The 15,478-nt window shown below is 28.3% G+C and overlaps 1 protein-coding gene across 1 annotated transcript; it reads left to right on the plus strand.

The window, feature by feature from the left end:
* Positions 1-2,774: 2,774 nt before the first annotated feature.
* LOC100212201 (E3 SUMO-protein ligase NSE2) lies at positions 2,775-14,829 on the plus strand. The gene is made up of 3 exons (XM_065795962.1): positions 2,775-3,070; positions 7,653-7,875; positions 14,542-14,829. The coding sequence occupies exons 1-3, from the start codon at positions 2,817-2,819 to the stop codon at positions 14,812-14,814; spliced, it is 750 nt and encodes a 249-aa protein (XP_065652034.1). The 5' UTR covers positions 2,775-2,816; the 3' UTR covers positions 14,815-14,829.
* The last annotated feature ends 649 nt before the right edge of the window (positions 14,830-15,478 follow it).

Here is a 15,478-nt window from a genome sequence, read left to right on the forward strand (position 1 = left end):
ATTGTTAATAATAATAGCATGAAATTATATAAAAATTGAAAAGCATTAAATTAAATTTCGTGACCCACTATTGTAAATATTTATTTCAAAATACTTCATGGTCATAGAAATAAAGTAAAGCAGGGAAGACATAGGGACACCTGATCTTAATAGGAAATTAGATAAAGGAGAATTATGAAAATATTAAAAACATTATTTTAAATTTGCAAAATTAATAGTTTGATGGTTTTGGTACAATCACTATTAATAGAGTTTATTATTTTTTTAAAAAGGAACAAAAAGTGAAAGGGATTTTTTGTTATCAAATTTTATAACCTTAAACATAATTGGGGACGCTGACTACACTTTTATTTGGGATACTTGATCAGGGGGTCAAGTCTCTCATGAACATACATTCTCTAAAAGTTATTTTTTATCTTTCAGAATTTAATATGATCAGAATATAAGACAAGAGGAAGTGCTTAAAAAAATACCGATAGGTAAAGAAATTAGCTATGAACAATATTTTAGAAGGTAAAAGTATTCATGGAATTGCTAAAACTGCTAAAATGTGACCATACCAAACAAGTTATGACATTAAATTTGTCAAAAAAACTAATGATAGATTATTCAATTGGCAGATGGTTATTAAAAGTGATATTAGTGCATTTGTGGTATAATTCCGAATGACTTAATGGTTAGAGACCATTACGTTAAGTTAATATTTGTATAAAAATATTTATAAAACACTAAGTAAAACCACTTAAATTCCAAGTTTATTGAAAGTATTTTTTTTTTTTTTTTTTTTGTAATTTGGTTTTCCAGATAGAAATTAGAGATTAAAAACAAAAGAAATGATTAAGTTTCCATAGTTTCTCTCATGTTTTTCCTTTTTTTCCTTTATGCCTTCAAAGTATGCATAAGTTATGGGTATAATAAAGTATGCATAAGTGATATGGGTATAATAAAGTGTACATAAGTGATATGTGTATAATAAAAGTTTACATAAGTGATATGGGTATAATAAATGACATGGGTATAATAAAGCACAAATTTTTCCTAGTTGTTTTTTCAAAAGAAGTTTTAAAAGAGTTAAACTTTGACACAAAGGTTTTACCATAAAACATAGAAACGGGGTTGGCAATTTTTCACCAACCTCAAACACTTCTAGGTCGGCAGTTAATTATATATATATATATTTTTTTTTAACATCTTCGCTTCCAACAAGGCTGCAAGCAAACACTAATTAGAGTTGGAAGTTACTGGGAGAGAAAAGATAAAGATTGTAGAGCAAGATAAGGATTGACAGATGACTTGAAAGATTGCAAATTATATGAATCAGGAAAGCAAGATAAAGGAAGTGAATTCCAAAGAACTAATGTTCGAGGAAAAAAGCTAGAGGAATAAGAGTTTTTTAAGCACTTAGGAACAGTCACAGAAAAAGGATGAGACTTAATTGAATGATGAGTAACACAAGAATTTATAATAAGTAAATTGTTTAAGTGTGCATTTTTTATAATAAACGTTATTGGAAAAAAAAAAAAATTGTAATTTTGTTACAAAAAAATTTTTTGTCAAGCTAATTTTATTTTTTTAAGGTCCCCTATATATATTTATTTATTATATATATTTATTTATTATATATATGTTTTCAAATTCTTAAGAAAAATTTAGTTTTTATTCATAGATTTTTTTTATTGGCCCACTTTGCATTGGATACATTCTTAGTTTCCTATAATTATGCTATACATTTAATACTATCCAAAGAATCTCAAAAAATCTGTTTATAACTACATGATTTGTAATGTGCATAATTTGATTAAAGTGCATGATTTACAAACCTTAAATGCACATGGTCAATATATCAAGTTCTTTAAATAGTTTAAACCATCCAGTTTTAATGCTCATTTTAAATGCATAGTTCAAGTTTTGAACTGTATAGGTTGATTAGTGAACAATGTTGAATGGTTTTGTCAATAATATATATGTAGTTTAAAACATATTTATCATTAAATGTGTCTGCTGTGATAAAAATAAACTAAAAAGACATGTGGCTCAATTGAAACTTGACTTGGCCAGAGGACAGTGTGTACTAAGTTTAAGGTCTTAATGAACAGATTATTTGTTAAATGTACACAATAAACATTGTCGACTTTATTATTAAAAAAAAGATTTTTTTCAAGTGAACTTTTCACTTATTTTTAAAATGTATTTAAAACAACAATTTTTTGATCATTTTTATAATTTGTTGTTTTGTATCTCATAACTCATCTCATAACTGCAAGATCTCATAACTGGGTATTGTGTAAAGATTATAATTATAGATTGTGGAAACATAGCAAAAACATTGAGTGGAAGCTTTAACAAAAATTTCAAAAAGTTTTTCAATTGATTTTTTATGGTAATTTTGTAAACCACGAACAAAAATTCAATAACAATATTTATAAACACAACTAACAGAATAGTTATGATACAATATTTATAAACCCAATTAATAATTATGAAATGTTATTTAGAAGCACATTTAATATAGTTATGATAGAGTATTTATAAATACATTTAACAATGTTATGATAACAATTTATTTATAAGCACAATTTTACCAAAAACCTTTAAATATACTTAAGGATTTAGTCTAATTTTTTTAAAAGAAATGCGTCTAGATGTATCTTTAGCTTAATTTAGTGCATGATATTCATCGCATTTGATTGATTTTAGTATTATATATATATATATATATATATATATATATATATATATATATATATATATATATATATATATATATATATATGTATGTATGTATGTATGTATGTATATAAACAAACAAAGTAGAAATGAGTTTTCATAAACTTGATGATTGTATACAAAAGCTTCAAGATTTCAATTCTCAAATTCAAGATGGTATTGAAATAAGCTACAAGGTCGCCTTTGATTGTGAAGAAAATGAATCAGGAACAGAGATTGTGGATAAGTTGCATGAAGTTATGATTCAATATGCAAAATTAAAGCGCGACCTTAAACAATGTTGTGAGGCAGCAAATGATTCCAAAAATCAGTTACAGAGTGTTTTAAGCAGAAATAATGGAAGGTACAAAGTTTTTTACATGTAATAATGTTAAACTAAATAAATATAAAATATTATTTTTTACTAATTTAAAATCAAAACATTGTAAATATTCACAAAAAATGTAAATTAAATTTCTTTGCAACTTAAAGTAACAAAAATAATATATAAGATTTTTATAAAAAAACTTTATGTATCAGTATAGTTATAACAGTAAAGTAATTTGAATAATTTAATCTGAATTTAGTGACTAGTTCCAATAAAGTTTAACTGGTTCCAATAACACCACTGCAGAGGCCCTTGTATCAACCTTTTATACATAACAGCCGTTGCTTTATTAAAGTATAGTTAAAAGTAGGAAGTCGGTAGAAATATGTAAATTTCATTTAAAAATTTCTTCACTCTAGGTATTTTATAATTTTACATACATTAGTAATTTTTTCATAAAATATTGAATAAACCAAACCAATAGAAAAACTTTTGCCTCTGAATTATTCAAATAAAACATTATCACCATATAACTTCACAGAACTTCATAGTTTATTGTTTAACTACACAAAAAATTTTTTAACTACTTTATGTCAGGTCAGGTTCAGGATCATCACAATCACCCTGCTAATGATAATATATACTACCTGCCCCATGTCCATCCAGTAGTAGTAGTAATAGTAGTTGTAGTATTAGTAGTAGTAGTAGTAGTAGTAGTAGTAGTAGTAGTAGTAGTAGTAGTAGTAGTAGTAGTAGTAGTAGTAGTAGTAGTAGTAGTAGTAGAAAATTCTCTGAAGGATTCTATTATGCATTAGATAGGGACAGCAAGGTAAGGGCTATTGCTTTTGACATTCTAAAGCTTTCAATAAAGTTTTGGTATGCTGGCCTTCTCCATAAGTTTGCTTTTTATGGTGTATCTGGGAAAATTTTAGAGATTATCTTATCATTTCATTCTAACATAAAAGTCATCCTTGGAGGCCAGCACTCTTTTTCATTTTCGATAACTACTGGGGTACTATAAGGTTCTATCTATAATTATTATTTTTATCTACATTAACTATCTTCCTGACAATCTTACATCTAAAGTGACTTTATTTGCTGATGACTCAACTTTCTTTATACTCATGTCTTGATAAAAAGTCTTCTCTTTTCAATTGCTTAGAACAGGCAGCCAATCTTGAATCTGATCTCTCTTTTGTATCAGCTTGGGGCTATCAGTGGTTTGTGAATTTTAACTCCATCAAACTTGTTTATTTGCTGCAAAAAACTATGACAATATTGTCGAAATTCCTTTATTAACAGGGTTGCCACTCAACCTGGAAAACCTGGCAATAGTATGAATCCCAGGAAAACCTGGAAAACTCAGGGTTTTTTTTTTAATTATATTCAGGGAATACTCAGGGAAATTTTTTTTCCTTTTTTTTGTAAAATAATTTTTTATTAAATTATTAACAATAATTTAAGTTATGATAAAATTCATTATATATGCTATCAGTAATTTTTTATAAGATGGTACATTTTATGTTAAATTTATATGGTTTGGTTATTTTCAATATTAAATTTGAGTTTATATTTTATAGGTGAGTTATTTAATTATTTTAAGTAGGATTTTCTATATGAGTTTAATAAGAAAATACTAAAATACTGAGTAAAGTTTAATTTAACAAATCATATAAAACTGTATTATATATAAATTTATAATCTTTCATCATTTAATCTATAAATAATGTGATATGTAATATTACATTATTAATGTAATATGGTTGTAAGAAGATGTAATATGGTTGTAATATGGTAATATTATTGTTGTAAGATGTTGTAAGATGTAATAATGTAATATGGTTGTAAGATTGTAATATAGTTATAATAATGTATATAATGTATAATAATGTATATAATGTATAATAATGTATATGTATATAATGTATAATAATGTATAAATGTATATAATGTATAATAATGGTTATAATAATGTAATATGGTTGTAAGATGTAATAATGTAATATGGTTGTAAGAAGAATACATTTTTTTTAGAGTTGATAATAATTAAAATGGATCAAACATTTTTTTCAAATGATTGGCTTAATCACCCAGAGTATAAAGAATGGTTTGTTTGACTGACAACAATAAAGTTGCTAGATGTAGCAGTTGTTGTAAAACTTTTAATTTAACTTGTCAAACATGGGAGTTCAGGCAGTTAAGAGTCATAATGAAGGTAAAAAGCACCAAGTTAATGTTTTGGCTAAATCCAAAAGTCACTTTATCAAACCTGTTGTAAAACATTTTACTGTTACACAACGCTACTCCTGGCAGTTGGTCAAAAACCTTTAACACTTGTTGTTACTTGCATGATACTATAACAGTGTTACTGGGTTAAATTGGTATCCATTAAGTTTCTGTTCAGCAAGATGGATTGATGATCAAATTGTTGCAGATCGTTTAATTGAAATATGGAACAACATTGTAGAATTTATTAGACACTCTATCAGACTGATCAACTGATGATTCCATACATGTACAATGATCTTAGAAAATCGTCAACAAATATTTTAGGTCTATTTATTAAACCAAAACTGCAAAAAAGGTAGTGACTTAAAAAAAAAGATCTCTATAAAAAAGAGAATTTGCTACCCAGGAAAGATGTTATTATTGGTTTTGCATCTGAAGTTTCAATTAAAGAATTCTTTATTAAAGATAATATCACTTTTCATGATATAAAACAGTTTAGAAATGAATTTGTTTTATTTCTCACAAAAGCCATGGAAAGTTTGCTTAAATGCATCCCGCTAGAATGCAAATAAAGCAAATGCAAGTTGTTTTAAACCAATTGAACTCAAAACATTAATGGTTGAATCTAATTAAAATAAACTAAAAAGTTGGTGTATAAACTAAAAAGTTGATGTATCAACTTTTTAGTTTATACAAAAAACAACTTGCATTTGCTATAATTGCAGTCTAGTGGGATGCGTTTAAGCAAACTTTCCGAGGCTTTTATCTTAGTTAAAAATTTTATCTGCAACATAAAGTGATAATGTCATGCTTCAGTATTCAATACTTTTAAGAAATGACATGAAAATAAATATAGAAAAATCTCTTAGCTATGATAAAAAAAAACCCACTTGTTTAGATATCTTCTATTTTCATCAACTGGATATAGCCAAACATAAGGAACTTACTTACATTATCAAAATGATTTAAACGGTTATTCATGGTCAAGCTTTTGTAGAAAGAGGTTCACTGTTCTCCAAATTGACCGCCAAGTTGAAACTCTCCCCACTTTAAATTTTTTTGCATTTTATCAATCAAATGCATTAGTAAACACAATTTAAGTTGTCAAAAAATCTGAACTAACTGCTAAGTATGTATATTTTCAAAATTAAAACTTATAAGTTTAATCCTTTTTTTTTTTTTTTTTGTAAGTTTAATTAAAGTCAGACATTGTGGTAGTCAAAATAGGCTATTTATGGCTTCTTTCCAGATATGACTATCACTTCTCAACAAGGCGTCAGATTTCAAATTGTGTACTTGTGCAGTTTGCTTGATAAATAAAAGTATCAAATCAAAATCTTTAACACCTAGAACACCTTCAGTGTATTAAAAAATTCAAGAATACGTGTGGCCAAATGTTGATTCTGATCTTGAAGTTTGTCCTTCAGTAGTTTGTTCCAACTGCAGAAGAAACTTATTTAGACTAAACAAGTCTAAATAAGTTCAACACCCAAGTTTTTTTAAATTTGTGGTGAAGAACTTCACCACAAATTTAAAAAATGATTTACAACAAAAACTTTTATTTTCTTGCTCTATTTAAACAACAATTTAAAAGTGAAAACAATTTTACTGTTCATTATTTGACAAAATAAAAATCAATTTTATTGTTCATTGTTTGACACAAAAACAAAACAAAAAAAGAGTTTAAGCTTAGATCATGCTTAGTTAAGCTTAGAGTAACTAAAATAAACTTCTATCATTTGCTGCTAAAAACAATGTTTTAATTGTAAAAAAGTAAATAATATTTGATTTTACAGTATACTACAAATAAAAATGTTTAAATGTTTGTAAAATGTTAACAGAGTCTTTAATAAAAACTTTACCCTGAAATCTTTTTATAAGAAATTTTTTTATGCTGTGAAAAAATAGATGTGAAAGTAAGTCTGATAATTCGCAGGTAGTGACTGATTAGTTTATTAGTTTAAGCTTTTTAGTTTTTTACATTATTACATTTAATCTTAATAGTCAAAAAATTTATACATACAAATATATACATTTTACCAATACCAAATATTTAATAATACAACCAAATTTATAAATGCAAATATAAGTTTTACATTATTACATAAAATCTTGAAAATAGTCAACTAAATATATACAACCAAATATATACAGACATATTCATTTGTACAATGTTATCAGTAAAATTACGATCTTTAAAAACGATATACGATAAAAAATTTTAAATTGTTATTTATAAAATTGTATTTTTTAATTTTTTTATTTCATAGTATTTTTATTTTGATATTTGTAACTTTTGAAATATTTTATATATATTTATTTTTTTATATAATAATTGATTTTTCTATATACTGATATTGTTATAAAAATGTATATTCATATTATAAAGGCAGGAAATTGGGAATTTTTGTGAAGTCTACAATAAAAATCTTGAAGCACTCCAATCTAGAAACACAGATGTTGAATTAAACGAATTTACTCATGTTGTAGATTTCAAGAATACTGTTTGGAATCAGCATCATAAATTATGTGAACCTTCCAATGTTGATAATGATTGCGAGTTGGAAGTTACCCAAGATAAAACAAATCAATACATTTGTCCCATTACAAAGGTTTTGTTTTTTTCATTTACAGAAAATATTCTTGAATGGATTTTGAAATTTTCTCTTGCCCTAAATTTATATATACAAAAGTGATAAATATTTTATTAATGGCAAAAAAAAAGAAAGTCAAATATATAAAAACAAATAGTGTTTTAAACATTTCTTTTTACAATAAGTTTGTGCATTTTCTTGTTTTAGTTGTTTTTTAGTGACTTAAAAGTATCAAACTATAAAAATTACTTTAAAAAATTCCTGGAAGCAAAAAATTTCTTATTTACAACTTTCATGTTCTCAATTACATTTTTTTTGTTTAATTTTTTTAAATCTAAGATTTACTATCATGTAAAAATCATGTAGTAATTTTTATTTAATCTCAACTAAAAATCAATTATATAGCTCTGATATCATTCATCGAGCACTCTTGCTGAATATATGCACACAGCAAAATTACATATATATATATATATATATATATATATATATATATATATATATATATATATTTAAACATCTTCGCTTCCAACAAGGTTGCGAGCAACCACTAATTAAAGTTGGAAGTTACTGGAAGAGAAAAGATGAAGATTGTAGAGCAAAATAACAATTGATGGACGACTTAAAGGATTGCAAATTATATGAATCAGGAAAGCAAGATGAAGAAAGCAAATTCCAAAGAACTGATGTTCGAGGAAAAAAACTAGATAAATAAGAGTTTTTGGAGCACTTAAGAAAAGTCACAGAAAAAGAATGAGACTTAATTGAATGGCGAGTAACACAAGAATGAATTTTAGAAGATGGCACAACAGATGCTAACTCTTTAGAGCAGTGCCCATTATAGAATTTGTAGAAAAGGGAAAGAGAAGCAGCATTACGACGATGTGATAATGGTTGGAGGTTGGCTGCAAGAGCAGGTCCAACTATGTTTACAATACGTTTTAACACCTTCTCTAAAAGAGAAAGGGCATCATTAGAAGATCTGCCCCAGATATGGCAACAGTATTCCATACAAGGCCGGAATTGAGATTTATAGAGATAGAGAAAAGAATCAAAGGCGTGCTCGATAAAGAGATTAGCAGATTAGCAACCTTAGCAGATGCTAAATTTGCAACAGATTTGATATATGGTTTCCAAGAAAGATCGGTGACTCATCGAGTACATCACCATTCATAAATATAGGAAGATCTAACTTATTGCGATAATGATTAGCTGAAAAAAATTGAGTTTTATCTGTATTAAAGTTCACCAGCCACTGTGAGCCCCAAGCTGCAGCAGGAGTGAGATCCTTTTCAAGCTCAAATGCCCTCTCCAAGCAATCAGAGAGAGTTGGTTTCTTATCACGACAAGAATAAATGGTAGTATCATCAGCAAAAAAAGCCAGCTTATATGTGAGAATATCTGGAAGATCGTTAATGTAAATTAAAAATAGTATAGGGTCGAGGACAGAACCTTGAGAAACCCCTGAAGTTAAAGAATAAGAAAAAGAGTGCTGTCCATCGAGGACAACTTTTATACTACGATTAGAAAGGAAAGATTCAATAATCTTTAAAAAGTTGCCAGATACACCATAAGAAAAAAGCTTATGGAGAAGACCAGCATGCCAAACTTTATCAAAAGCTTTTGAAATGTCAAGAGCGATGGCCTTAACCTCTCCACCTTTATTTAATGCATGATAAAACCTATCAGTTATGACTGTTAGCAAATCAGCTGTAGAACGAGAAGATCGAAATCCATACTGATGGTCAGAAAGTAAGTTATTAGATTCAAGATGAGAAATTAAGTGTTTGTTAATTAAAGATTCAAAAAACTTGCTTATGATAGGAAGAAGACAAATGGGACGGAAGACAATGATAGGAAGAAGACTATTGAGAAGGTAGTTAGACGAGTCAGATTGCTCTCCAGAATTTTTGAAAATAGGGATAACAGATGTCGCTTTCCAGCAGGCTGGAAAACAAGACTCTGATAAGCAGAAGAGTCTAAGCAGGAAATCCCTTGAGATACAGAAGCTGGAGTGATACGAATGTCAAGCAATGGATCAACCTGTTTGATGGCAATATCAGGTAGAATGCAACTAGTGGAATCCAGAGATGATATTGATGAAAAGATTTTAGCAAACAATTCAGCTTTGTCTTTAGGTGAGGTGGCAAAGTCTGAACCATACGAGAGAAGTAGAATTAAAGATTTGCCCTTATTATTGATAATATTAAAGATTCTCCAGAAGTCACGAGAGCCTAATTTTTGAGATGAGATACGAGATTTCATGACCTGAGAATAGCGGGCTTTGGCGTTAAACAAAACCTTTTTACAATGGTTTCTAGCAGTAATAAACAGACTTCTGTTTTCTGGAGAATTGTTTTGCTGATAGATATGGAAGTAACGGTTTTGATTGGCAATTGCAACAGCACAGTGTGAGGAAAACCATGGAGGAGAGTGAGGTTTGACCTGGAATTGTCAAGAGAAAACATAAGATTCCATGCCAGCCTGAATCCACAAAGTTATGTAAGAAGCACATTTATCGACAGGAAGACAAAAGATTTCTACTCATGGGCCATCACGAAGAAAATCACGGAAAGAATCCCAGTCAGCTTTAAGGTAGTTGCAAGAGGTGCGATAATAGGGGGATTCAGGTGATGAAGAAGAATGAGATATTAGTTTTAGAGAGATCAAACTGTGATCAGAAGCACCTAAGGGTAAATGTGGAGAAACTGAGCACTGAATAGGATCAGAAACAAGACATTAGTCGAATAGAGAAGGTAAATGATTTGGGTTGTCTGGAAAACGAGTTGGAAAGTTAACTATTTGAGTTAGGGATTGAGAAAGGCAAAAGTTGTGGGCTTCAATGCCTGCAGAATCACTGACACTAGAGCCAAGCCATTCAGAGTGGTGAGTATTAAAGTCACCGACAACAACTATATTAGCTGATGGATAAAGAGAGAGGGCTTGGTCAATATGATCAGAAATAACATCAAAAAGAGTGCAGTCTTGAGATGAAGGAGAGCGATATAGAACAAAGAAAAAGGTGATAGAGTGAAGTGGTGCTAAACAAAAGCACATAAATGAATAGTCTGTGGATTCAAACCTAGTTTCACGACAAATAGGTGAATTTTTACGAATGTAAATGCCCAGGCTAAGCATGTGAATATTGGAGTCTTTACGAATTAAAGGAAGATAACCATCAACACTATGATCGCTGAACTCAAATTAGTCTCACAAAGAGCAAGTAGGTCTGGCGAACTTTGCAAGAGATAAGACTCAACAGAAGAAAAGTTACTTCAAAGTCCACGAATATTAGTGAATGATAAGTTGAGAGAACTTGGTGATGACGATGTTTTTTTGTGTTTTAAAGTTTTTGATACTTTATTCATTTTTAAATTTGTTGAAGAACTTGACTCAAAGCATAGATAGTACTCAGAACACTGCCTAATAGCCCAAGCAATTGCCTCATATTTATTAATAGACCCTAAGCCATAACAAAGGGCTCCAAATATGGCCTCTGCAATGCACACCAAAAGTACAAACAGGGACACCATCCATGCGCAACATGGCACTGTTAATACTTTGATATTTTTTAGCTGTTGATGGAATTAGCCTCTCTGAGAGCTACCACAGAGTTTGGGAAACCTGACTACCAGCCAGCCTCAGAACCATAAAACTGAGTTTTAGAGCTGTACCCTCTTTAGGAGATAAAAGAATGAGTTGCCTAGTCATAAAAGCAGAGACACAAGCAAAACCCATGCATTGAGTCAAGAAGATTCAGCATTCAACATCCTAAACTCAAAACAATGTTTTAAAAATACATCTGCGCCAGCGTAATAGATAAAGAAGGGGTGCGAGGCTGGTCAACAGATAGAATCTGTTTACCCCTTAAGTCTTTGCCTAGGAGGCCTTCTACAAGACAGTAGCTGGGTGCATTTAACATCTGCCCAAGATGAGTATTTTTACCGAGACACCATCTCTAGCCTTTACTCAACCAAGAGCCCCAAGGCAGGGGGTGTTTTAAGTCGGAGTTGGCATCTCCTAGCCTTTGCCAAAAAAGGCGTATCCTACAAGGCAGCAGGATATGAAGCAGATTGGACTGGGTTACATGTTACCAGTAGCAGTATAACCTGACCTTATATATATATATATATATATATATATACATATATATATATATATATATATATATATATATAGATATATATATATATATATATATATACTTCTATATATATAAAAATATATTTATAAATATATATATAAATATATATATATATATATATATATATATATATATATATATATATATATATATATATATATATATATATATATATATATATATACAGTACATACACATATTATTAGACTCAAACTTAATTTTTAGCTTTTTGTCATATTTGTGTGTCTAAAATGCAATACAAGCAATCGTAACTTAATTTTTTTTTATATAACCTATTTATTATTACATACAAAGCATATTAAGAAACTTAATACTTGCTGGTGAGTCTTTTTGACTCTATAAGAGCTTTGACACGCCTGGACATACTATTTATGCACCTTGAGGTTAATGCTTTAACTTCTGGATCTTGAACCCATACATTAATCAGTTGTTCTGTAAGCTTCTGTTTACTCATTATTATTTCCGCACTGATTTTGCGTTTTACTAGCTCCCACAGATTATCAATAGGATTCATATATGGACAATTGCCAGGCCAATCAAGAAGCTCGATACTCTCATTAGCAAGAAATATCTTTATGGATTTTGCAGAATGGCATGGAGCACAATCTTGCATAAAAACTATTTTTTCACCATTAAGAAAATCACTCTCGTATCTGTGGAATCAGGGTGGTCTTTAGGACAGTCTTGTACTGATCTTGCTTCATTTTCCCTTGTACAATGTAAAGTTGACCGGTACCCCTGCTTGATATGCATGACCAAACCATTATGGATGCTGGGTGCTTTACCATGTTTACAATACATTCTGGCTTGTGTTGTTCTTGTGGTCTGTGGCGGACAAAGTGGCTTTGTCTTCTAAAGTTTAAAAGGTAGATTCATCGCTGAATACAACCTGAATTTAGCAATAATTGCTATATTGCTATAGCAATAATTATTGATGTTTAATAATATTTAAAGTATTAGTAAAATCAATTGGTGTAAGATATTAATGCGAAAGCGTCTTTTGAAAACTTGTATTAATAAAATATTATTTGTTTAAGTTTCAGGAGAGAATAAACGGAAAATCTACCTTATTCCAGTCATCCTGAGAAAAAGAAAAATGTTTTTTAGCCCAAGCGAGACTTTTTTTAATCATCAGCAGTGGTAAGTTTTAGTTTCTTCAGTGGCTTTCTGCACTTGAATCCTAACTTGTAACTTCGCGTTCTTAAAGATCCAAGTGAAATGTTGATTCCTTGGTCTTTCAAAACGCTTTTCAGTTTTATTCCTGGCATCTTACGATTTTGCTCAATAACTTTTTTGATCTTTCTATCATTTCTAGCACTTGTTATTCTTTTTCGGCCACAGCAGCCTGTTCACTGTGCTTCTAATTTGACCCCCATTTTGAGTTTAGAGTTTATTCTTCTAACTGTAACCTTTGAGACTTTGACAATTTGGTAATATTTCTTTGACTGTGATTTGTTTCTTGCAGAAGAACTTTAGCTAATTTACATGGGGAAACATCACTAGCTTTACCCATTATTAATCCTAAAACCACAACAACATTTAATAAGTTATTATATGACAAGGATACTTTAAAAAAACACTAAAAACCAACTGAAATTTCATTATTTGAGTTTTTAAGACAGTCTACAATAATTTAGACATAATTTGAACATATAAAGACATATAATTTGAGTTATGAAAGATAAAAACAACTGAATGTTTTTACCATTTATAAAGTTGAAAATATTGTTTAAAAGTATATATATTTCATAAATATTTCTAATCTAAAACAAAAAATGAATGACAGGAAGTTATATTACATATAAATAATAAAAAGTAAACAGCAATAACCCCTACCTAACCAAGAAAATCCAAAAAAGTAACAAAATCTTAAATTTTTTTTTTTTGAGTCTAATAATTTGAGTTGGTACTGTATATATATATTGTTTAAACCAATTTTACTAAAGATTAGACAGTTAAGTAAAATGTAATAATTTTATGCTTATTTAAAATTACCATAAAATTTAAAATTACCATATAATATCACCGCCTTAAAAAAAAAGCAGCAAATGCAAACATGTCAAAAGTCTGGTCCATTGGTATGTCCTAATCCTTAATATCTGCTCGTTTTTCGGTAAATCTGTCAATTAACAGATTTACAATAACACCACCAGTTTTTGTTAATCTCTAATTTGATGGGTTTTTTTTAAGTAGAAGAGTCATATCAAATTCCGAATCTTCCCAACACATTACTTTAAATTCGAAAAACTTTTTGGAAAAAACGTTAGCCATGTTTACGCTTTTTATTAATTTGTTAATTAAACCAAATAAATTAAATTAAAATTTTATTGAAAAAATTTAAAGTATATATATATCTATAAACTATATATATATATATATATATATATATATATATATATATATATATATATATATATATATATATATATATATATATATATATATATATAATTGATTTTATTATTTTTTTTTTTAAATTTTACATATTTGTATTTATTTGTATTTAATTTTTATAACAGACCGAGTTTGTTGATCCAATGATAAATACAGAATGTGGTCATTCATATAGCAAAGAAGCCATACTTTCTCATATTCAACTAAGTAAACGGAAATGTCGATGTCCAGTTGGTGGTTGCATTCAACTTGTAAGATTGGAAAGTCTAAAAGCAAATAAAGTTATTCTTTTTCAGATGAAAAATGTGTGCAAAACCTATTTGCAGTTTTATTTATTTAAGCTTTATTTTTTTATTGCATTTTTCACACTACTTTTTAATATTTTAAAAAAATTTTAAAATTTTAAAAAGATAGTTACAGTTTCAAATTTCTAAAGGTTATTTCACCATTATTTAAGTCATTAAAAATTTCTTGAGTAGTAAATACCTCTTACCAAAAATTTAAAAGAATTTACCAATAACCATTTTGGCAAAAATCTGTCATTATTTCAATCGCGGCACGCTGCCTAATGCTTATCATGCAATCACTCTCATTCCTGCTTTAAAAGCTTAGGAGTAATCGAAGCGACTTTTTAAGAACATAACCCCAAAATAAAACTCTAAAAATAATTTATTTTAAACATACTAGTTCAAAATTTAACATCCTTACTTTTTTAATATGTGTTAATAATTTTTAGTTACCAAATTGCTTATCTGTTTAAGGTGGATATTATTTATATATATATATATATATATATATATATATATATATATATATATATATATATATATATATATATATATATATATATATATATATATATATATGAATGTAAACATGTATGAGAGTATGTAAATTATTGTTTTAAAAACATCAATAAATGCGAATATCTCTCGATACTAAATTTATTTTTTAAAAGAAATTTCATGTCAATGGGATGGTTTCACCTTTTTCTAACTTAAGTGCGCGATAAATGATGTCCAAAATTTTGTTGACATATTGTCTCTCATCTACATTGATACC

Source organism: Hydra vulgaris, chromosome 04, assembly GCF_038396675.1.
Source record: "Hydra vulgaris chromosome 04, alternate assembly HydraT2T_AEP".
In the NCBI taxonomy this organism is placed as follows: Eukaryota; Metazoa; Cnidaria; class Hydrozoa; order Anthoathecata; family Hydridae; genus Hydra; species Hydra vulgaris.